Source organism: Vipera ursinii (assembly GCF_947247035.1).
Source record: "Vipera ursinii genome assembly, chromosome: 5".
NCBI classification, from domain to species: Eukaryota; Metazoa; Chordata; class Lepidosauria; order Squamata; family Viperidae; genus Vipera; species Vipera ursinii.
Genome location: NC_139518.1, coordinates 69388902 through 69414877, shown reverse-complemented (window position 1 = coordinate 69414877; position 25976 = coordinate 69388902). Strand labels below are relative to the sequence as shown.

At 40.0% G+C, this 25976-nt stretch overlaps 1 protein-coding gene across 1 annotated transcript in view; it reads right to left on the bottom strand.

The window, feature by feature from the left end:
* The window catches only part of KNDC1 (kinase non-catalytic C-lobe domain containing 1), a gene marked incomplete at its 5' end in the record, with an annotated part of 88212 nt that extends 69762 nt beyond the window's left edge, over nt 1–18450 (bottom strand). The window contains 2 exons of the mRNA XM_083363312.1: nt 6029–6227; nt 18385–18450. Coding sequence (XP_083219438.1) covers nt 6029–6227; nt 18385–18450 — 265 coding nt within the window. The remainder of the gene's footprint in view (nt 1–6028; nt 6228–18384) is intronic.
* Between the last annotated feature and the right edge of the window lie 7526 nt (nt 18451–25976).

Genomic DNA, 25976 nt, shown 5'->3' with positions numbered 1-25976 from the left:
CACAGAAGAACTATACAAGAATGAACTTAATGTCCCTGATAATCACAATGAGGTGGTCACTGACCTCAAGCCAGACATCCTAGAATGTGAAGTGGGCCTTAGAAAAGCTGAGCAACAACAAAGCTAGTGGAGGTGACAGTATTCCAGCTGAGCTATTCAAAATCTTAAAAGACGATGCAGTAAAAGTGCTACACTCAATTTGCCAGCAAATTTGGAAAACTCAACAGTGGCCACAGGATTGGAAAAGATCAGTTTACATTCCAATTCCAAAGAAAGGCAGTGCCAAAGAATGTTCAAACTATTGCACCATTGCACTCATTTCTCATGCTAGTAAAGTTATGCTTAAAATCCTACAAGCTAGGCTCCAGCAGTATGTGGACTGAGAACTACCAGAAGTACAGGCAGGATTTCGAAGAGGCAGAGGAACTAGAGATCAAATTGCCAACATAAGTTGGATCATGGAGAAAGCTAGAGAGTTCCAGAAAAACATCTACTTCTGCTTCATTGACTATACTGAAGCCTTTGATTGTGTGGATCATAACAAACTGTGGCAAGTTCTTAAAGAGATGGGCATACCAGACCATCTTATTTGTCTCTTGAGAAACCTGTATGTGGGCCAAGAAGCAACAGTGAGAACTGGGCATGGATCCACTGATTGGTTCAAAATTGGGAAAGGAGTCCGGCAAGGCTGTATACTGTCGTCCTGCCTATTTAACTTACATGCAGAGCACATCATGAGAAAGGCAGGGCTAGAGGAATCAAAAGTTGGAATTAAGATTGCTGGAAGAAATATCAACAACCTAAGATATGCAGATGATAACATTCCAATGGCAGAAAGTGAAGAAGAACTAAAGAGCCTCTTGTTGCGGGTGAAGAAGAAGAGTGCAAAACCTGGGTTGAAACTTAACATTAAAAAAAAAACCAAGATCATGGCATCCGGCCCTCTCAATTCCTGGCAAATAGATAGGGAAGAAATGGAGGTAGTGACAGATTTTATTTTCCTGGGCTCCAAGATCACTGCAGATGGGGACTGTAGCCAAGAAATTAAAAGACGCTTGCTCCTGAGGAGGAAAGCAATGGCAAATCTAGACAGCACACTAAAAAGCAGAGACATCACCCTGTCAACAAAAGTGCATATAGTCAAGGCTATGGTCTTCCCAGTTGCAATGTATGGCAGTGAAAGCTGGACCATAAAAAAGGCTAAGCGCCAAAGAATTGAGGCCTTTGAACTATGGTGCTGGAGAAGACTCCTGCGAGTCCCTTGGACTGCAAGGCGATCAAACCGGTCAGTCCTAGAGGAGATCAACCCTGAATGCTCTTTAGAAGGCCAGATCCTGAAGCTAAAACTCAAATACTCTGGCCACCTAATGAGAAGGAAGGACTCACTGGCGAAGAGCCTAATGCTGGGAAAGGTTGAGGGCAATAGAAGAAGGGGACGACAGAGAATGAGGTGGCTGGATGGAGTCACTGAAGCAGTAGGCGTGAGCTTAAATGGACTCCATAAGATGGTAGAGGACAGGAAGGCCTGGAGGAACATTGTCCATAGGGTCGCGATGAGTCGGACACGACTTCACAGCTAACAACATACATACATACATACATACATATGTAAATTTTTTGGCTTGCTAACAAAGAATAAAGGGAGACTGATATGATAATTTCAAACTTATTTGTTCTCATCAGTCAGCCATACCCTTCTGAGATTCGAACCTGGGCCGACTGTGTCTTAAGCAGTTGTTTTAACCCCTAGGCCATAGGCTCTCTCTCTTTCTCTGTTAGCTGAGAAGCAAGGAAGATATGTGTTAAATGTTTGTTAAGCATTCAGAATACACTTGCTTAGTCCCAGACACGGGACAAATATTATTTCCTGTTTCAGCCTAACCCAAGGCCATCCACAGGCAGTAGTCACAGCAGTGACAGCTCATATTTGTATAAATTTTTTGGATTGCTAACATACCCTTCTGAGATTCGAACCTGGGACGGTTAGAACAATTGCCTAAGGTGCAATCGGCCCAGGTTCGAATCTCAGAAGGGTATGGCTGACTGATGAGAACAAATAAGTTTGAAATTATCATATCAGTTTCCCTTTAATTCTGTTAGCAATCCAAAAACCTACACACACACACACACACACACGTGTGTGTGTCTGTATATGTATATGTATATGTGTGTGTGTGTGTCTATATATATATATATATATATATATATATATATATATATATATATATATATATATATATATATATATATATATATATATATATATATATATATATTTGTGTTTGTGTGTGTATGTATGTATGTATGTGTGTTTGTGTGTGTCTATGTATGTATGTATATATGTGTATGTGTATATTTTATTTATTTATTTATTTAATTTAATTTGTATACCGCCCTTCTCCGGAAGGACTCAGGGCGGTGTACAGGGCAATAAATACCAAAAATACAAAATACAAAAGTTAAAAACAAATTAAACAATTGTGCCCGAATACAATAAATTAATTAAAACAGTAATTAAAACCCCAAACCCATCAGGCCAGGCCGGCTTGTTCAAATAAATAAGTTTTTAGATCACGTCAGAAGGAGCACAGGTCGGGAGTATATATATATATATATGTGTATGTATGTATATATTATCGCTCCTTTGTCTCTGGTTATACCAAGAAGTTGAAATGTTAGATAGCTTCAAATATGATGAGTCCTCCATCAGTATACTATACTTTTGCTTATTTCTAATTTCCCACAATACATTCTGTCGCATAGCCATGCTATCTTAGCCAATTGGTAATAAATGCACAAATATTGCCTCTGTTGCATGAACTGCACTAGCTCCCAATTTTCTTACAGGTGCAATTCAAGGTCCTGATTATTACCTTTAAAGCTCTACAGGGCATGGGACCAGATTATCTGGAGAACAGCTTCTCCCAGAGAATAGCTATCCATCCCACCAGAATGGAGAGAGGGGCCACAGTCCAGGTCCCTTGGGAGGCACAGTGGCTCAGTGGCTTAATGACGTCAGAGATGGTCTTTGGTCCAGCAGTTCAAGTCCCAGCACTGCCTGGGGGAGTGAGCTCCCATCACTCACCTCAGCTTATGCCCAGGTAGCAGTTTGAAAGCATGCTATATCCGAGTAAATAGGTACATTTCGGTGGGGAGACAAGCTGGCACTTCTTGCGGATGGTTACAATCCTGCTGGCGCTGGGCCTTTCCAGTTGTGACACCCATTTGTGAGGGGACTTTGGTGGAGGGAGAGGGCTCCAGATGATGCAGCAGAAAAGCCGCTCACCTTTCTTTCTGGTACAGAGCTACCTCACCCCCTGTAGTGCATCTTGGGACACCACCGAGTGTGAATCAAATAGGGCTAGCAATGTTAGGTAGCCAGACTACTACTCTGCATTAGCACTGTCATTTCCTGGCTAATATAATATCGCCATGCACTAAAAAAACAACAAAAAAAGTAAAACAAAAACAAAAAACCTCCAGCTTCCTTCCTTTAAATATTGCCATCTCGTGGGAACTTTCAAGGATATCTTTTTAGTGCAGCCCCCATCCCATGGAACAGGGCTTTTCAACTAGTGGTACGGATACCACCTGTGGTACATTGGCACCTGCCAGGTGGTACGCGACCATCCTAGAAAAGTGGTAGCAGGGGAGGGGATTGAGCTGAACCGGTGGCAGCACCGCACAAGTCTAAGCGAGAGGTTGGCTGGAGCTGCAGGGCTGTCAGGGCTCAGTGGAAGCGTCAGGATCAATGCTTCTTCGGGGCTGTCAGGGCTCCAGCTGGAGCTTGGCATTGATCCTGATGCTTCTGCTTAGCCCAGAAGAAGCGCCGATCAGCTGGAATGTTGCAGCATCTCCAGGGTCTTGTGATTTACATTCAGATGCTTGGCAGCTGATTCATATTTATGACGGTCACAGTGTCCCAGGGTCATGTGAAGTGACCAAAACCTGCTGCAACCACCCAGCGGGGGGGGGGGAGAGAAATAAAAAACCAAATACTCCCCCACCCCCGCTGCCAATCCTCAACAGAAATGCTCACAACAGTGAAAACCTTGGACAGGAGGAAGAGCGACGGGCAGGCAGGTGCCTTGCACGGCTGTCGCTTGGGGGGGCACTTTTTTCACTGCCATTGTAACTTCGAACAGTCACTAAGCGAACTGATTTAAGTCGAGGACTACCTGTACTTCATCACTTTTTTCCTTTTTTTTTTTTTGGTCATCATATTTTTGACACCTTGCTAGGCGACTGGCGGTACTCGGATGTTGCCATATCCAAAAAGTGGTACAATGGGTGAAAAGGTTGAAAAGCCCTGCTATGGAACACCCACTTCCCTGAGTTTAACAGGTCTCTACCCTTTTACCCTTCCAGAGATCACAATATCTGGACCTTAAAACCTGGCAACCTAGTCCAGCACATATTAAACGGATATATCTTGCATTGATAGAAATTGACTCAGAAACAGAACTTGTTAAAGATTGCATGATAAAGTGGGCTCAGAATATTCAAGAAGTTATTACAATGGATACTTGGGAAAAGATCTGGGTGAGAAACGTAAAATTTCCGCAAGCTCAAAATTTAAGAGAGAACTTTTATAAAATGTTTTACAGGTGGCATTTAGATCCTAAAAAGCTTGCAAGTATGTATCCGAACTACCAGCCTAAATGTTGGAGATGTGGTGGCGAAGACGCAACGTATTTTCACATATGGTGGACCTGTAAAAAGGTTAAAGCATTTTGGATTAAAATCTGGTGGAATATGCAGAAGATATTTAAGAAAAGGATAAAGTTTTGTCCGCAATTGTTTTTATTGGGTATTATTACTGATACTACTGTTGTGGACACTAAGTTGATGTTGAACTTAATTACGGCAGTAAGACTTTTAGTAGGGCAATACTGGAAGAAGGAAGAACTGCCGACTATAGAAGAATGGACTTTAAAAGTTTCTAACCTGGCGGAAATGGCAAAGATTTCGGCGTATTTGAAAGACCACTCGCAACAACGATATGGATTGATTACATCCAGAATAAATATGGGACTAAAAAGTTTCATTTAGCATTTGAATAAGTATTGATGGGATATTTATATTGCTTGTAGTCATTTTATAAGAGCTAAAGTGCGATAGACCTAATAGTTTATTGTTGTTAGCATATGGTAGTTTATGATTGTTTTTTACTTTTATACCTTGTATTTAGCTCTGGGAAGTCGGGGAGGGGGGAGGGGGGAGGGGGGAGGGTTGGGTTGGGAAGGGGGGGAGGGGGTGGGGAGGGTTTGTTAAAGATAAAATGTATTGAAAAACTTTTCAATAAAAAAAAACCTGGCAACCTCAGGATGGGAGGAGAATGTGGGTGTCGCACCAGGCTTTTCTGTTTTTAGTTTTATTGCTGTTGGTTTTTATACAGTTTGCATTATTTTATACTATTTTTATAGTGCTTTATTAGTTGCAAGCCATCCAGAGTTGTTTTAAGAGGGAGCAGCTATATAAAAGTTTTAAATGAATAAATAAAATAAAACACACATAAAGGAAGGGGGGGGAGTTATTTTTGCTAGCTTGAGCTTTTTAAATATTAAATAATGTATGTTACCACTAGAGCTAGTTAACGTCAGCTTTTCTCCAGTTAGATTATATATTTAGTGTTCATTATATATTCTATCTATATTTCCTCTCTTGGCTCTCAGATTCTATTTTACATTTAAAAACTTTCATACAAAAGCATGGTAGCATTTATTGCATAAAATCTTCTGGAAAATACAGTGTAGATCAAAGAAATAAATTTAGAACCACATAAAATTTAATCTAGTACTCTTTGTTCAATACTATAACGCCTAAATGAACATACATTTAGTAGCTATAACCTAATTTAGCTTGACGTGAGCTGACATTCATTGTTGCATTTAAGAAATTATGGTTCACACTCTAATTAAAATCCATGTAGAAATCTGACAGAGAGAATATAATGTTTTACTACATTCTCTCAGTGGGATTTTTTTTTTTACTTTTCAACAAATCGCCTACCAGCCTACATACTTACCACTGATCTGTTCCATGAAGCACACATTGCCATTGGTGTTGAAAGCCAAAGTGTCAGGGGTAATGCAAAGTGTCTGGAAGATTGTAGACTGGACAATGTTCTTCAAAGAGAGAGCACACTCCAGGCAAATAGCCCAGATAGCTTGCTCAGTAAGACAGCTATCTTGCAGCGAGAGAACATCAGCCAGCGACACATTCTCCTGCCAAGACAAAAATTCAGAATTACTCCACACTTCAGGATAGCAAACTTGATGAAGCTGGCTCCAAGTAATGCATAATCCACCAACCCAACCTATTTCCAAAAGTTCAACGTTTTCTAAGACAAAAACCTAGAAGGTACTTTTGTACTTCAGGTTGTGCCTTCATGGTCAACTGCTCTAAAGCTGCTTACTTAATTCTGCTTTACTGTTTTAGATTTCTTTCCTCTCTTTCAATAATTTTCTAATTTGCAGCTGCAACCATCTCTAAACTTCCAAGTGCATCTTATCTGGAAGAGTGGATTCCGGATATCAAGCATCACAGTGTCAGACAGCAGAAAGTTCACAGAACAAAGATCTCATGATCAACACTAGAAATTGACATCATGCTCTTTCCTTCTTTCTTCCCTTCTAAGATCTTCTTACCAATGTTAAATATTATTTTTGGACAGACAAGCGGGGAAAGAAACACATAATCTGCCATGGAAAACTAAAGGAATCCCTAGAAAAAATTATTTTTAAGTGCCTATATCATTTTATTTTTATATTGCTTCATTTAACTGCCCTGTGCAGAATCCAGCAGGCTCTTTAGTTATTCAGAAGCTGCAGGACATGAAGCCGAAGAAGAGAGCAATAATGAAGAAAAAGAAGGTGAATGAATATGGTTGCCTGCTATATTTGGCAGTGTTTCAGGGTGGTAAGAGGAGAGATACATGTGCACGTCTCTCTGTTTCCTGCATATTCAGATGTTCATTTAGAGGCTCTGTCTAAGATGACACTCTGCCTTTGGGGAAGAATGAAGACGAAGATCCACTGCAGGAACACTGACGTAATAGAATTGCTCACGTTCACTCAGAGATGGACACCAGTTGGGCAAAGTCTAATAGGATTAACTCAGACAATGTCTTGTGAGATCATCTAGGATTCTTTTGAGTTCTTTCAGGAAGAGTCTATGGATATAGACAGAGCCCCCTGTGGCATGAATTCTATAGGCTTGAGCCATGACTTTCCTGTATCCAGTTTTGGCTCTGGATAGACTCACCCTCCGATAAAAGGATTGGGTTCATGACTTGAAGGGGGAGGGTCCTCTTGAACTCATGATTCCCACTAGAACAGTAGAAGGAGATCATGGCAAGGGAGGAGTGTTACTCCAGCTTCAACTGATATTCCAGTTCCCGGCCTCTTTAGTCTAAGAGGCCTTCACAACAGTGGCACATGCCTCATCATCTTGCAACACATTATTACACGGGGCTGCCTTTTAAAACAACTTGAAGCTTTTGATTGGATCAAAGGTTAAGATTTAGCAAAGTTGATATCAATGTTACATAGATAAATCATGTATATCAGGGGTCTTCAAACTTGGCCCTTTTTATGACTTGTGGACTTCAACTCCCAGAATTCCTCAGCCAGGCACACTGGCTGAGGAATTCTGGAAGTCCACAAGTCATAAAAGGGCCACGTTTGAAGACCCCTGATGTATATTAACACAGTTACATTGCTGCACTGATTGGTAGTTTAATTCTAGGTCCAATTCAGAATCATGGTTATTACCTATAAATCTTTACACAGTACAGATTCCATTTATAGAATTCCTCCAGCAAAGTCCAACCCATTCCATATATTCCTTTAGAGAAGAGATGCTGATGATCTCCACTCTACAAGAATGCCCCATGATGCCCCTTCTCAGAAGCTGTTTTCACATCTTATAGCAACCTCAACTCTTTTTTTTAATGAATCTTTATTTACATTTCGTGTTAAAAACACACCATACACCAACAAAGACAAAAAAAACCACATTTACAATATACAAAAAACGAAGAAATCAAAAAATTGAAAACCATTTCAAAAATTTCACATTATATCTACTTCTAAACTAACAATTATATTCCACTCATTAAGTCTCTTATACCCATTCAACTCCAAAGCTTATTCATTAACAAAGACTATATCACTTCATTTTTGACCAACCTCCAAGCCACCCTCATTTCTTTAATCTTTTATCCATCCAAATATACCATTTATTCCATGATAGAAATGCTGGTGTCTCTTCTTTACCCTTCAACTTCTTGGTCAATGTGTCTGCTTCTGCACAATCAAGTATTCTCCTAATTATAACTTCATCCGGCGGGGTATGATTTGCCTTCCAAAATTGAGCATACCCCATCCTTGCCGCCGTTAAGATATGTAAAACCAAATACCATATTTCCTTCTTAATATTTCCAGGCCTGGAGCCAAGCAGATACGTCTCTGGTTTAAGATCAACTAAAAACAAATTAGAGATTTAAATTGTGCACATATAAAGAGGATATATAATGCTTTAATTGAATTGGATTCGGAAACGGAATTAGTTAAAGACTGTATGATAAAGTGGGCACAAAATATTCAGGAACCAATTTCGTTGGACACTTGGGAGATAATTTGGGTCAGAAATGTTAAATTTACTCAGGCTCAAAACTTAAGAGAAAATTTTTATAAAATGTTTTATAGATGGCATCTGGATCCCAAGAAGTTGTCTAACATGTATCCTAATTTACAGTCTAAATGTTGGAGATGTGGTAGTTTAGAAGCCACCTATTTTCATATGTGGTGGACTTGTAGAAATATAAAAGCTTTTTGGATTAAAATTTGGTGGAACATTCAAAAGATTTTTAAGAGAAAGATAAAGTTTTCTCCGCAATTGTTTTTATTGGGTATTGTTGTAGATTGTGATGTTAAAGAAACTATTTTGATGTTGAATATGATAACAGCAGCACGGTTACTGGTGGGACAATATTGGAAGGATAGTTTGCCTACTATAGAAGAATGGGTGTTTAAAGTTTTGAATCTTGCAGAAATGTCTAAGATTTCTACTTACTTGAAAGATCATTCACAGGAAAGATATATTTCAGTTTGGAGGAGATGGATAGATTATATTCAGAACAAATATGGGATTAAAAAGTTTCATTTAGCTTATGAGTAGATTTTAGTGGGATATTGTTATTGGTACTTTGTATGTAGTTATGTTAAAGGGGAGTTAAAGCACATTATGAATTTGGTTAATTGTATATTATGCATAATTTTTATTTAGAATATATATGATTATTATAACTATAATCCTGTATTTAGCTCTGGGAAGTGGGGGGGGGAAAGTGGGCGGATTTGGGGTGGGGGGGATTTGGGGATATATTGTAAAATTTTGTTTTTGTAAAACTCTTTAATAATAATAATAAAAAAGATCAACTAAACACCCTGTGATTTCCTCTATCCATTTTTGGATCCTCATCCAATATCTAACCACTTCCGGACATGCCCACCATAAGTGATAGTATGTGCCAATCCCTTTACCACACTTCCAACAATCGGCCGACAATCCGGGGAACATTTTGGAAAGTCTAGCCGGAGGGAGATGCCATCTATAAAGCATTTTGTATATGTAGCAACCTCAACTCTTGAGTACACATTACCCCAATCATCTATTCTTTAGAAAATCTCTTAAGACCTCATTATTCCTCTGGGCAGTTGGATGATAATGATGATAGTGCTACCTTGATTAGCTGAGTTTCCTTTGCATTTTAATGTCTTTTTTTCTTGGACTTTATATTATTTTGCTATGATTAGAAATCACCTTGAATCCAAGAAACAGCAATTAGATAAAACCTTGTACAGGTAACTAAATAAAAATAACCACAGTTCTCAGAAAAAAAAATGTTTAAACTTTTATGGCAAAATAATTAAAAACCTACTCAGAAACTACAGAACTTCATTTATAGAAATGTTTAAGAAAGTTATCTAGTATATACAAGTAATCACCTACAGTTTGGCTTCTAAAGGGGCTAAATGCCTACAAAACATTGCCAACTGGCAGATTTCTAAAAAAGGGGAAATTTAGAAACCCAACCCTTCTTTTTTTCCTCATTTCTTTCCACTCTTGGATAGTTTTTGTCAAATTTGCTTCATTTATCTATTTTTCTTTTGATTAATGAGTCAATGTGTGTATGTGTATATAAAGTATGTACGTATATAAAGTCATATACGAGATTTTAATATTAAGTAATTAGTTTAAGATCAAAGCCTTTATCATATAACAAACTCTTTGATGCAATTTGCAGTGGTGGTTTTTTCAATGTTCTATTCAACTTTGGATGAAAAAGTTAAATAATTTTATGTATGTCATATTGTCATCTTAAATTGTAATTAATAGTGAAAGATTTTTTTTTCATCTTCTTTATTTTCAATACCCTAAGCCAGGCATGTCAAACTCACAACGTCACATGACGCCGCACGATGTATCGGGACTTTTTCCCCATTGCCGGCAATGGGGTGGGCGTGGTTTCGGCATGACACATCTGGCCTGTGGGCCGGCAGTTTGACATGTCTGCTCTAAGCTATCTAAATATGTTAATAATCTTCAATTAGTATTGTGCAAAATGTACTGTATTGAAACAACAAGATCTATTAAGATTTATAACATAATAAAAACGGGGGGGGGGGGAAACTTCTAAGGCTTAAACTTATGCCAGACTTGACCAGCCCTCATTTCAGAACCAGAATGTTTGCCTTCTGAAATCACTGAGTGGCAAAACCTGGGGGTAGAGTTAAAAGAGGGATCAGCCTAGAATCCCTACATAGTCACAAGCAGACTAAGTTCAACCCCTCCTTGAATTCCATTGACTATTATCTAACTCCTAGCTGGTGCTAATCATTAGCTGAGAAGATTCCTATGAGTAGGTTGTTTAACAATAAATCAATGTAATTGGATGTTCATGTGTAGACCTGGTTTTTCCTTGCTTAACAGTTAATACTTTATTGCTTATTAGGATTTCAATATTATACTCTAGAGTTATGTACATATTTTACTCACTTCCATGTGCTCTTAATTTATTATATTTGCTCTGTACACATTTTTTTAAAAAAAATTACATGTAACTGTAAATAAAACAAACACTTAAAAATAATAATATTACGGTCCCAATGGAATGTTCAAATAAAGAACCCATGCTGTGTCCCTAAATACCTGAAATCATATTCTTATTAGTCCAATGAATGGAACAATTAGCTCAATCCACAGTGTGCTTGTAAAACTTTCTGGCTTCCGTACTACATTTCCTGGCAAGCCTTTTTAAGAATGGAAGATATACTCTCTTGCTAAAAGAATACTGTAGTGCTAAATAGCTAAGCCCCATGGCAAATGCTTTTCCTCTGGTTACAATTCTACTGTTGTAAATATAAATGGTCTTACCCAGTGCTTTTTTTGTAAAAGAAAAAGGCGCCGGAACTCACACGTCATACAACCCGCCTTGCCTACCCTACAAGGTTCCATCCAAAAAAGGTGCTGGAACTCCGTTCTGGATGTTCTATGAGAAAAAAAGCCCTGGTCTTACCATATGGAAAAGGCACAAACGTGTAAAAATTGTGTACAGACCATGAAAAAGTAATATTCTCTCCAGATGAGGGTGGCCATATTCATGGGAAAGCATTTTAAGCATTAATGGAAGGATAAAATCATCCCAGAATTCCTCTGCTTTTCTGTTCTCAGAAAAAGATGCCCTCTCACTCAAAAGGAAAGGTTCAATTCTAATTTATTTTTAACTGTGTAGCTTGCCATCGAACAACTATTTAGCTTTTCCAGCAGTTTATTAGCTGAAAAATTTTACTCCTGGATACATTCAAGGGAAAAAGCTCTACTGAGCATCCAAATTGAATAGAAAGATGGGGTACAAAATTGTTCAATAAATAAAATAAAACTAAGAAATTAATATTATTGTAATGGATTTTTTTGAAACAATGTGTAATCTTGAAATTAGGAAGATTAGGTAAAGCCACATCCAAACCCAATATGCTAAATGGTCTTCCTTCTATTTCAGGGTTCCCCAAGGAGGTCCTTATGACTCTGAAGGGCTGATGAGACTATCCAAGAAGTCAATAAATGGCTGGGGAAGTCAAAAGGAGGTTATTTATTAAATGTCTCTCTGTGTTAGTAAATGTCTATGTGATCACTAGGAGTTGAAAATGACTTGATGACCCATAATCATCAAATGTCTGGGGGTGGTGGAGGTTCAATAAGCAATTGATAAGTGATCAATGGGCAATCAATTAATGTTTTGGGGTCTTTATAAAGCTTCACACCAGTCTCTAGTCTTGAAGATAAGATGACTAGAGGAGAGACAGTATTACTCAGGGTTGGAAGGTCAACTGGTAATGGCTTTGAGTCATTATGATTGTTCTTGTTATTACAATTAAAATAGTATTTATTAAATTATTTTCAACTAATAAATATTTGATTGTTGACGAACCTTCTGAAATGTCATGAAGGGGTTTATGAGCTGAAAAGTTTAGGGACCCACCAACGTCAGTCCAATCCATCCTAAAGATCAATGTGGGTGATAGTTGTTGCAACTAATTTCTTGCTGATTTGTTTGCTTCTCATGGAAAAAGTCATATGTTCTAATTTAAATTTGATGTAGTAATTAAAGGTTTTGAATTAGAAGTTGGGAAACCAGGAGTTTTAGTCCTGCCTTGGGTTTAAAACAGGGGTCCCCAATCCCCCAGGCCATGGACCGGTACCGGGCCGTGGCATGCCAGCAACCGGTCTGCACAAACAAGTAAAGCCTCATCCATGGGATGCAGGCAGCACACAAAGCCACACACTCTCTGGTCTGGAAAAAACCTCTCTGCACGTAACTGGTCCCTGGGGCCCCAAAAGTTGGGGACCTCTGGTTTAAAAACCAGGTGGGTAACTGGGTCAATTAAGTCTCTCAGCCCTGAGAAAAAGGACTTCTGGCAAGCTACTTCCTAAATGTTGCCAAAAATATCTACAGGGACTTCTCTATAGAGAAGGAATCAGGGATGGTTCAATGGACCATGACAACAACATACTACGATGGCCTTTCAGACCAAGATATGGAAAAGTTACTTCAAAATTAAACAGTGAGTTTCAAATGCTATTTACAGAGGAATGAAAATTTATAGCTAGTAGTGTAAAGGTGACCTATATGACAGATCTTTTATTCTAGCCAACTATTTGTTTCATTTGTTTCACATAGGAAAATGTTTTGGTTAGTTAACTCTTGCCATCTGTAACTTTGGAAGAGGTGCATAAGAATACAACTTTATAAGACAATCTTGGTCTCCTCAGGCAGGCTGATTGAGTCAATTTTCCACATTCAATTGTCCTATGTACCAACCTTGGCTCTGATGTAATAAAGTCCTTATTAGGTAATAAAGAGCCAGTTTGGTCCAGTGGTCAAGACACCAGGCTAGAAATCAGGAGACAGTGAGTTACAGTCCCATTTTAGGCATGAAAGCTAGCTGGGTATGTCATTCTCTCTCAATCCAATCCACCTCACAGGTTTGTTGATGTGGAGAAAATAGGAGAAGGAAGGAGTATTAGGTATGTTCACTACCTTAATTTATTTATAAACAAATAATAAAGGTAGGATAAAAATATTATTACTCCCTAATCTGGGCCAGCTAGATCAGACATGTCAAACACAAGGCCCGGGGCCCAGATCCGGCCCGTGAAGTGGTTTCATGCGGCCCACGAAGCCATCCTGGAAACAGTGAGGGAACGGCCCCCACTGCCTTGGCCCTGGCCCAGAGACCCTCAGATCTGTCCCACTCCTGCCCAGGCCCCCATAGGCACCCTTGATGCGAACAATGTCCACCCAGTAGGCCATATGCACTCTAGCCACGCCCACCCAGTAGGCTACGCCCACCCTGGCCATACCCACCCGGCCCCTTGAGGGCAACCGCAATGCTGATGCGGCCCTCAATGAAATTGAGTTTGACACCCCTGCAGTAGGCCATACGCACTCCAGCTGCGCCCACCCAGTAGGCCACGCCCACCCTGGCCATACCCCCCCACCCCCCTGAGGGCAACCACAATGCTGATGTGGCCCTCAATGAAATTGAGTTTGACACCCCTGAGCTAGATGAAGAAAATGCTTCCCCCACTTCACCCTCCTGACATATTTTTTGCAGAAATTATTGGGGAGGTTACTAAAATCTGTTCAATAGCAACTGCTGTACAGAATATATGGATTTAATTTTCTACATTGGTTAGGTTAGCAGTTCTATTTGATACGTGCTTGGTTTTGATTTTTAAATGTTGTTTTCATTTTCTTCTTGTTTTGCTTTTATTTATTTGAAGCTTTGGCGGCATTCCTCCTGTGGAACAGCTTGAATACAAATATCTATATATAAAAAAATCCCTCTTTGACCAAGTTTCTGAAAAGTGGTGAAAACCTGGCTCTGAAATAACACTTGGAGGATGTCAGATTTCCCTTAATGATCTACTTCAGCTGGTTAGTGCTATTATAATTTATATTACTTGCAACTACTTTGATACCTGTAATTATTCTCTGTTTTGAAGCAGAGCAGCATAGAAATACTAGGGATAAATAAAAATAAATAGCATATATTCATTATGGCATTGGGCCATAAATAAATGAATAGTGGAATAAGTGGGAAACAACATGTACATCCCCAAGTACTTTTTCAGGTGCAATATAAAGTTTAAATGCGACACTTTGGAAAAGTAATATAACACCATCCAAAGAATTACATTTGGACTAAAGGCCAACCTAGTTCAATCTTCCTTTTTCAAAGTGGCCAACCAGATTTCTACAGGGAAAGCAGGACACGAAAATCTTAAAATAGCTACTACATGTTCCCATTCTCATAAGCATTTGTCTGCAAACCTGGAGCTACTACTGGTAGTTCTCAACATACAACTAGTGACTGTCTGAAGGTACGTCAGACGCCCCACCCTAAAAGCTCCTTACAGACCCGATTCCAAAGTTACAGCCACAATGTTCATCTGTCCTTAAGACCGACTGCAGGGATGCTGCAGCAGGAACCCCCATCCATTCCCCGTCTCCTCCAACCGGTCCTTGCATATCTTGGGCCTGCTTCCCACACTCCACTGCGCCCCACACCTTCCTCCTCCCCTCACGTCCCCCAATCCAATGCAGCTGTCCAGAAAATGGCAGCCACTTCTGGAACAATGCCACCCAATAGTGAACTTCCCTAACCCAAGCTCCAGAGATCTTTGAAAGGTAAGTGGCCAATTGATAACACAAGATGACAAGGCTGTGAGGCCCAAGAGGAGGGAAGCAGAGCACAAAGTGCCTCAAGGGATGGGGGAGGCCCCTGAGGCACCCCGTGCTCTGTCCCATGACTGCCTCAGGAAGAACAGGCCTCTAAAGTGATGTTCACATGAGCGTGTCACTTAACAGCTGTCACAATTTGCAACCATAATGGGCAGGCTCCTTTATGGTGATTGGTTGAGGACTGCCTGTATATTGTTATTTCAACCATGTCACACTCAGTTAAGAATTTAATGATGCTTTGAAAGAGACTTTCATTAAGAGAAATATTGCCATGGTACTCAAGTTATTGTAAACTCAGTTTCTCAGGAACATTCTTTAGCAGAACATCCCTTAATATTAGGATGAATTGGATATATACATATATATATATTAAAAAAGAAGAAAAAACAGCCACTATCACACACTTCTCCCAGAAGAATGAAGCTGAAGTCACCAGCCTGAGGATGACGGATGAGATTTCGTCGAAACGTTGCCCTGATACCTCCAATTCTACGTGGGGAAAAACCCGAATGACCAAAGAACTACATACAAACACCCGCGAAAACCTCAGAAAACATATATATATATATATATATGTAGATCTTTGGTCATTCGGGTGTTTTCCCATGTAGAATTGGGAAAACAGAACACAGCCAAGCCTCCACCCACAGAACACAACCCCTCTGGCAGTTTAAAAAAGAAGAAAAAACAGCCAAAATCTCAGAAAACAGAAAACACACACACACACACACATATAAATAAATAAATAAATAAATAATTTGATTCCAGTCTACTTATTTTGCAGCGACTTTTGATAAATACTTACTTCAAGCAGATACAGGTAGTCCTTGACTTACAACCGTTCAGTGTCTGTTCAAAGTTACAACGGCGCCAAAAAAGTGACTTATGACCATTTTTCACACTTATGATCATTACAGCATCCCCAGTCACATGATTTACATTCAGATGCTTGATGGTTGCATTGTCCCGGGGTCATGTGATCCCCTTTTGCAACCGTCTGACAACCCAAACAAATGGGGAAGCCGTTCACTTAAGCACTTAAGATTCACTTAAGCACCGTGTTACTAACTTAACCACTGCAGTGATTCTGTAGCAAGAAAAGTCGTAAAGTGGGGCAAAACTCATTTAACACATTTCTCGCTTAGCCACACAAATGCTGGGCTCAATTGTGATCATAAGTTGAGGACTATCTGTACTAGTGAATTCAGCACAGCACAGAATTCAAACCAGCTGACTTTGGCAACTAATAATTGATCAGAGAGGACATTCCAAAGTAAGGCGGAACAATAAAAAGCCTTGTTTGAAAGCAGTTCTCCCCCCCACCCCCCCACTTCTTAAAACATTTTACTGATATTGCATGAGAAAGGCAATACAGCTGAATCATGCATATTCGGGCTGCAGGTTTAGTCTCTTTTTAACTACCCGTCCTACAGGAGACAGGTTCATGCAAGTACAGGTAAGTCCTCAACTTACAACCATTCATTTAGTGACCACTCAAAGATACAACAGCACTGAAAAAAGTGACTTATGACCATTTTTCACACAACCACTGCAGCATAACCATGCTCACGTGATCAAAATTCAGACTATTGGCAACTGTCTCACATTTATGACAGTTGCAATGTCCCAGGATCATGCGATCACCTTTTGTGATCTCTGCCGCTTGGGGTGTGTGTGAAAGCCCTAATAAGCAGGCATATACATTGAATGAAGGCTACTGCTAAGCTTGTAAGCCGCCCTGAGTCTTCGGAGAAGGGCAGGATATAAATGGAATTAAAATAAATAAAATAAATAAAATAATAAACCAGATTCACTTAACAACCACATTACTAACTTAACTGCAACCGTTCATTTCACAACCATGGCGAAAAAGGGTCATAAAATGGGGCAAAACTCACTTAACCAACCTCTCACTTAGCAACATAAAATTTGGGGCTCAGCTGTGGTCATAAGTCCAGGCCTACCTGTAACTTATCTTTTACGGACTTAGGCCAGTGTGGACTTCTACTCCCAGAATTCCCCAGCCGGAAAGAATTCTGGGAGTTGAAGTCCACACATCTGAAAGTTGCCAAAGATGAGAAACCCTCGATTTAGGTTACCAAAGCGATCACTTTTAAGCGCTCGTTCCCAAGTTACATCCGGGAGGGGTGTTGTTCGAAGAGACTCCTTGGCGGCTTTCTACGCCCCCTCCCTCTCGGCGGCTCCTTGCAAAGAAGACGTTGTTCCTAGGATGCGCTTCAAATATACTTGGTGGGACAGGACAGGCGACGCCATTGCCCAGGGAAGGAAATCGAGGCCACCTGTACGGTTCCCTCCGCCCGTCCCCTCGAGGCGGCGGCACCCCCTCAGCCCCGGAATCGGTTACCTGACAGGGGTCTTCAAACTTGGCCCTTTTATGACTTGTGGACTTCAACTCCCAGACTTCCTCAGCCAGGCATGCTGACTGAGGAATTCTGGGAGTTGAAGTCCACGAGTCATAAAAGGGCCAAGTTTGAAGACCCCTGAGCTGGCTGAGGGATTCTGGGAGTTGAAGTCCACAAGTCATCAAAGGGCCAAGTTTGAAGACACCTGAGCTGGCTGAGGAATTCTGGGAGTTGAAGTCCACAAGTCATCAAAGGGCCAAGTTTGAAGACCCCTGAGCTGGCTGAGGAATTCTGGGAGTTGAAGTCCACAAGTCATAAAAGGGCCAAGTTTGAAGACCCCTGTTCTAGCAGTTCTAGCGTGCCTGGCTGAGGAATTCTGTGAGTTGAAGTCCACAAGTCATAAAAGGGCCAAGTTTGAAGACCCCTGTTCTAGCAGTTCTAGCGTGCCTGGCTGAGGAATTCTGGGAGTTGAAGTCCACAAGTCATAAAAGGGCCAAGTTTGAAGACCCCTGTTCTAGCAGTTCTAGCGTGCCTGGCTGAGGAATTCTGGGAGTTGAAGTCCACAAGTCATAAAAGGGCCAAGTTTGAAGACCCCTGAGCTGGCTGAGGAATTCTGGGAGTTGAAGTCCACAAGTCATAAAAGGGCCAAGTTTGAAGACCCCCTGGGTTACCAGGAAGGGCTGTTGCCCCGCCGCCGGAGAGGCTCACCTCGTCCTCCGAGAGCGCCGGCAGGAGATGGAAGTCACAGGACTCTTCCTCCGCAAAATCATCCATTGCGGCTGCAACCGAAGGGTTTCTTTTGCCCCGCCCGGACAAGTGGCGACCCGAGAGGACTCGAACTTCCAACGCCCGGACGCTCTCCGGGACCCGCCGCCACCTCCTCCTCCTCCTCTGCCCGGAGGCGCCCGTCCCCACGTTCTTCTGTAGCTATTGGGGGTCCCGTCTCTCCCCGACGGTTTTGCTCGCCGCGCCTGCCTCGTTGCCCTCCCGGCGCCGTCCGACAAATTGTGTTTGCCGAGCGAGGCGGCGGCCCTGGCAACGGAGCGGCCTCGCCCTCGGCCGGGCGCGGGCCCAGAAGGGAGGCTCCGCCTTGTTCCGGGCCAGTGGCCGAAAGAGTGCGAGGCCTCGCCGGCTCTGCTTTTGAAGAGTAACTCCTCTGGAAGCGGAGACGTTTCCGCGGAAAGCCCGCGCTTCAGCTACTCATTGCCCGGTTATTGCCGGAGCTGGTGGCTCTGAGACACTAAGGCTTCCCGCCTTTTTTTCTTCTTCTTCTTCTTCTTCTTCGATAAATTACGGGGCCTTTCTTTGGTGACTCAATGGCGACCAGATGCGGGCCTTACAAATCGTGATTAGCTTCAAGTAGCCTGGCTAAGACTTAACACTTAACACTTAACAAAGATTGGAGAATCTTTGAAATCCTTGGGACTCCCTGAGCTTGCTTGTTTTCTTCCAGACAACGTCATCAGATGGGCTTTTCAACCATCACACTGACATTGATGATATTGCCTAGTTCAGCGTTTCCCAACCTTAGGAACTTGAAGATGCGTGGACTTCAACTCCCAGAATTCCCCAGCCAGCTGGCTGGGGAATTCTGGGAGTTGAAGTCCACGCATCTTCAAGTTCCTAAGGTTGGGAAACGCTGGCCTAGTTTGGGTAATGAAACGTCTGCAAGAAAACAAGCAAACTCAAGAGTGCCCCAAGGAGCCCTCATTTCATCCCTTTGCCCTTATTCCTCAGCCTAGACCAGGGCTAGGCAACCTCGGCTCTTTTATGACTCGTGGACTTCAACTCCCAGAATTCCTGAGTCAGCTATGCTGACTCAGGAATTCTGGGAGTTGAAGTCCGTGAGTCATAAAAGAGCCGAGGTTGCCTAGACAACTTTAAGAGATGTGGACTTCAACTCCCAGAATTCCTTTGCGTATGTTGTGAAACACTGCTTCAAGGGTTGCCTTTTCTTGTCTTTACTTGCAATTAGCTTGAATAGGCAAGTTGGGGTTGCCAGAGCATGGAAGGCCCTAAATACTTACCTATTTGATTTGGATTTATCCAACATGCTAGGCTGAAATGTTGGCTTGTTAATGATTCACTGTGTCCTTCAAACCCAATCTCCAAATTAACGTGTATAGCCCTTCTTTGAAGTCCATTCCAGTCATTATATTATTTTCTGCACAAAGTGGGTGAGTTGGTAATGAGAATGGGGAAAAGGTGAGTATATATATATATATAAAGTCAGCTTAGGATGCGATCCTAAACATTCTTGGTTTGGATGGAGTTCTACTGAAGCACTCCAGGTACATTTTCCTGGAGAAGAACCCAGGCCAACAAATGCACATAACAAGACTTTTCTTTTGCCAAAAAAACAAAAACAAAACCGTCTTACACTACAATCAATATGAGTAAATCATCACAAACATATGCTACACTAAGAAGATGTGTCAACACTGAACATATTTATACACATTCAGCTGAAATCACAACTGGCATTGGGTAACAATATTTATATTTATAAACAAGATCCAGTTTTTCTTAAAATATTGTTTTTTACTGCCTTGTTTCTGCTCCAATATAATATTTTACCAGGGTAATCCAAGACATATCTAATATGTGAACTCAGAAAATGACAAATATTCATAGGATGTTTAATAGCCTTCACTTACAGCACAATTCTGTGCATATATAATTTGTATTTTGGAGCTCAGGCTTTAGCTATGATTGTAACTCATATTTATGTGAGATTAAAGCCCATGGAACAGAATATGTGAGCAAAGTCTCTTCAGGTTTCCCCAAACTATACTTGAATACTCAAAAATATGGAAAATAATACAACCTTGAACTTTTTATGTGTCTTTTTATACTAAAAGTGGAATTGGGTGGAATTCTCAAAATAGCACAACAACGGAAGAATACAGTTTGCTCAAAAAGAACAAAAGCAATAGAAAAGGACTTGTGAGATAAATTATTTTATCTATTCTTGCTCAGAGGAAGGACTAAAAGCAATACTATTATTGTCAGGTTTCACACTATGGCTTGGCAATAAATCTCAATTCTCCAGACTCTTGTTCAGGAATTGCCTTGGAAGTGAACTCTCAGATATAACCTTGTTTTTTTATTGCAGATAAGAATGAAACGAAATGCACAAAAATGAGTGGTGTTCCAGAACATAAAATCTAGGCATTTTCTTTCTACTTTCCGTAATTCATAAATATTGGCTGTTCTCTTGATGGCCAGAAAGATAACTGGATTATGCTTTCATAATGATTTTCACTAGCCTGATAAACTTGGACTGGCATCTAAACTGTCCATCTGTCTGTCCTAACATTAATTGGTTGCTGGGGTAGTTCACACATATGGCATTCACACACACACACACACAAATTGGAGCTTTGATGGCCTTATCACGGCTCTCATCTTGATTTTTTTGGACTACATCCTAGAGACACTACTGCTTGGGTATATACCAGGGGTGTCCAACTTTAAAATCTGTGAACTTCAATTCTCAGAATTGCCCAAGCAGCCATACTGGCTGGGGAATTCTGGGAGTTGAAGTCCACAAATCGTAAAGTTGCCAACATTGGACACCCCTGGTGTATAACATCATCCACCCAACCATGAAGATGTAGATGATGGTTTCCAAAAACAAATGATATATCTCCTAAGTTATACCTTCATAAAAATATAAAACCATCATGGTTACTTCATGCCTTTTTGAATGATGCATCTATAGGTATATCTATACTTATGACCAAATTTCAAAGTCCTGACAGCCCCACTCCCTCACGATTGTGTGATCACATTTGAGCACTTGGCAACCAGTTTATGGTTGCATGACTGAGATTTTCCACATTTTTGGTCAGTTTCTTCTGGTTTTCAGCAAAAAATGACCACTGCATAAAATGGATTTGTTGAACAACTGTAACACTTGCTTAACAACCACTGCAAAAACAGTCATAAATGTGGCATGGTCACATGGTGATTGTCTTAAAAACCAGAACTTACAGACAATTCTGGGATCAATTATGGTCCTAAGCGAAGGACTATTCATCTCCAAGGTGCTTTCTGCCTCTATAATTATATAATCCCATTACTAATATGTATATAGACTAATGCATCATTTGAATACTAATGTATCAGGCAGCAAAGGAACCTATTTATATGGTGCATCATGGTTGTTATTTTGGGTTCTTTCAAGTCAGCTTTGAATCCTGGTGACTTCCTGGAGAAGTTCCTGCAGTTTTCTTGGCAAGATTTTTCTAAAATGACTTGCTCTTGACTCCTTCCGAGGGCTGAGAGAAAGTGACTGGCCCAAGGTTACCCAACTGCCTTAGGAGAAACTAGAACTCACAGTTTCCTGGTTTTTTGCCAGGGGGTTTCCCCGCTATATTAAACTAGCTCTCATATGCCTGGGTTACTGAAATATATTCAGTGTTTTGCAGTAGTTAAGGTAGTGACTTAGAAATTCAAAGACTATGAGTTCTAGTTCCACCTTGGGCATGAAAGTCAGTGGGTGACTTTGGGCCAGTCGCTCTCTCTCAGCTGATCTCACTTCGCAAAGTTGCTGTCGTTGGGAAAATAAGAAGGAAGGAGCATTATGTGTGTTCACTGGCTTGAGCTGTTTATAAAAAGAATAAAGGGCGAATGGGACGACAGGGAATGAGGTGGTTGGATGGAGTCACTGAAGCAGTAGGCGTGAGCCTAAATGGACTCCAGAAGATGGTAGAGGACAGGAAGGCCTGGAGGAACATTGTCCATGGTGTCGTGATGGGCCGGACATGGCTTCGCAACTCACAACAATAGAAAAAACTCTAATAAATAAATAAATATTTTGAATAGTAAATTATGCTTTTCTAACCTCTCTTTATCCAATCTCTCTTTACTATCCTTCTCCTAACTTTGAAGTCATTAAAAATCAAAACCAAAAACTATTACAGCCACTGGAATTGCTAGAGATACTTCATATCAAAACTGAAGTACTGTCTTGTGTTCTTTTGTGAAATGTGGTAAGATGTGTTATCTATCATTCGTTAAATTAGAATTTTATGGGATGCTTTATCGTCTTTATCCCATTTATAACTCTTAACAAATACATAAAAATATGGGTGAACACTGAATAGAAACTTTGCAGACCCACCATCTTGCTACTATATTACTTTTCCTGGTTAAAATGGCATGAGTTATAAAGGAAGATCAAGCTAAATGAGATCATTTCATGAAAAGAATAATGGTAGGTAGGTCAGAGATTTTCTTAAGTCCAGGGTTCAACATGCCTTGGGTATCACAATCACTTTAGAGAAAGTCAAGTAACTCTCAGAAAAGGAATTTAAAACAAGTTAAATTAAAAATAACTGACATATGGAATCCACTTGAAGTAAATATCTCGTCTGTTCAAATACTGATATTATAACGGCATGGGTTCGCTCTTGCCTTGCCCTCTATAAATTGATAAAAGGTACAGTAACAGCTCCAAATAAGCCATGATTCCAAGTTTAGACATAATGATATAATATGTTAGACTGTCACGTCAGCTCAGCTAATGTCAGAGGTTCTACAAGTACAACCTAGATAAATGAGGAGGAGAAGATCTAAGGGTAGGATGTTAGTAGCACGGTACATTTTCTCATTTAACTAGTTATAGCTTCAATGATCAAGGATTTCTCTTCTGCTTTATCACAGGAGATTAGCTATTTTACTTCATAACCTTATCATAAATGACTACTGTATACAAAATTTTAGGACCACTGCTGCTGTAGATGAAGGAATTACACATTTGTTACATTTTAATTAGAAATATATTTTATTTTTAAGGGCTGTTTGACAAAAGCAGTTTCAGTAAGTTACATTTAAATTTACCGACAAAAAATTAAAGGGAGATTGGAGGCAAATTTGTCAGTAAATTTAAATTTAACACACAAATTCTCTGTCACAGAAGCGACTGGCTGTGAAGACTCCTAGATTGGGGCTGAAAGGCAAAAGCGGAAGCAGGATGCTCCGTCCCATATTTGGGGTAGACCAGGTTACCCTGATAGACCAGTCTCACCGGAAAACACTCAGTTTCAGTAAGAACTATCTTACTACTTTCTGTTTTTAGTTGTCCCCCACTTAGCAGTTACACCCTTAAGTAAGCTGTGGAAAAATAGCTACGAGACAGCAGTGAGAATGCAATTGAGAGGAAAGCAAGTAATGTATTGCTGCACTCTGAATTTTCTCTGTTAAACATGCCTCCATACAAGAACTGAGGAGAGAAGGGTTCAACCACCATTTTAAGAGGATTTCCATTCACTATGACATATAATAATAATAATAATAATAATAATAATAATAATAATAATAATAATAATAATAATAATAATAATTTTATTTATTTATTTATTTAGCTTTCTACCCATTATTTTTAATATGAGAGAATATTTCCAACCAAAACACCAAGTAAACTGGCTCTGAATGCCACTACTAGATGCCACTGGGGTCTCTGAATAATTTCTTGTGACCTTGATTTTTTTTTCAGAGACCCGATTCTGAAAATCCTTCATATTGGTGAAGGAACTGACGGGGGTGAGAAGATTCCTGTGTTTTAAATTATATATCAATGCTTCAGTCTGGCCTGGTGCTTCTGATTCATTTCCAGATTGTAAAACACATCTTTATGGTGGAATGTAGTCTGGAATCCCAAGAAGGAAGGGCTGCATTCGAGAGAGCAAAGAGGCAGCGGAGGCAGGACTAATTCTAGAGGTTGAAATTCCCAGGTTGAAAGATGTTAAGGTAGGGGTATGAAGAAATGAAGAGATGAGCGTCGTCATCCATCTTTCAGTGAGAGAACTGGTACTTTTAAAAAATGTTTTATTGATTTTTAACAATTACCGTCTTTAGTGCTTAGTAAACAACGTGTTGTCTGGGTTCACATATTTAACATTAACTTCTTCAATGTAAATCTGTTCAGTACTGCACAATCCAGTGTTCTCCCCTGATCCTCTTTTCTTCCCCATATTTTTTCCATTTCTCCCTCCTTACACAGTTACACTTCTTGCTACTGTGGATGCAAACAAAGTTAAATATAAACATCCTCATCATATTTTACTAATGTTATACAAATAACAATAATATCAGTTCATAAATCATATCCTGTTTTTCATGCTCTTGTTAAAGTTTGATTTTCCATCAATATCTGAAATATCTTTTGTCAGTTATGATTTTCTCAATATTAATTACATTTATATAGCTAAGAAATGTATTCACTGAGGGAGAAGGAAAGTGGGAGTAGCTTAAGGAATATAAATGGACAAAATTCTGCCCCCCCCCCAAAAAAAATACCCACCTAAATTGTCTTCTTCATTCCAAGCAACTTTTACAAAAATAGAAAGAAAATTCCTGGGTGATTTAGTTGCCTTCACCTGGAAAGCTACTTGACAAAGAAAGAAAGAAAGTGAGAGTTAGACTTAAAAAACAGAAGATTTGACCTATTAGAGGGGGCCTTATATGATTAAATATCTGTTTGAATTTGATTAAAAGAATGGATGACCCTTAGATATAATTAGACTTTTATAATGAAAGATATGATTTAGAATTAAAATAGCATTTTTTCCTTTCTTTTTTCAATATGGGAAATATGAAAATAAGAGAATAGTTGGTATGAATAAAATTTTTAGCTAGAGAACTGGTAAATTACTTATTAAACAATTATAGTTGGGGAGATAGCTCATTTAACCGAGTGGTTTCTGATTAGAAAAAGTTGTCTGGTCCCAAGAACCAAGAACAACATGTGGAGTTACATCTGAGTAGCTTCCTTTATTGTCCTTCAACTATAGGCAGAATCTTGCCAGACTAAAGCTGCTATCCCCATAACTATAAATATACTCTGTGAACCGTGAATCAATGTTTATGGCCTCATTTCGTGGAGTCAGAGATCACGTCATAACTTTGTCAAGGAACCTGCCATTTTTCATAAGATTCCAAGAACATTTAAAGGAAATGCTATGATCCTATCACTGAAGCTTCAGGCTTATGTTCAACTTATTTTCTTAAGTTGGTAGATTCAAGTTATAATAGTCCTGCTGTGGTAGAAAGGATACTGCATGAAGAAAAGAATCTAGAGGAAAAGGAGCTAAATAAGGGATCTTTGGTGATCTCTGAGGTTGATTGTTTTCTTGCAGACATTTCATTACCCAAACTAGGTAACATCATCAGTGCTGGTAAGGAGAGGGATTTGCTCTCAGTGTATCTAGTGCAGGGGTAGGCAACCTCGGTTCTTTGATGACTCATGGACTTCAATTCCCAGAATTCCTGAGCCAGCTATGCTGGCTCAGGAA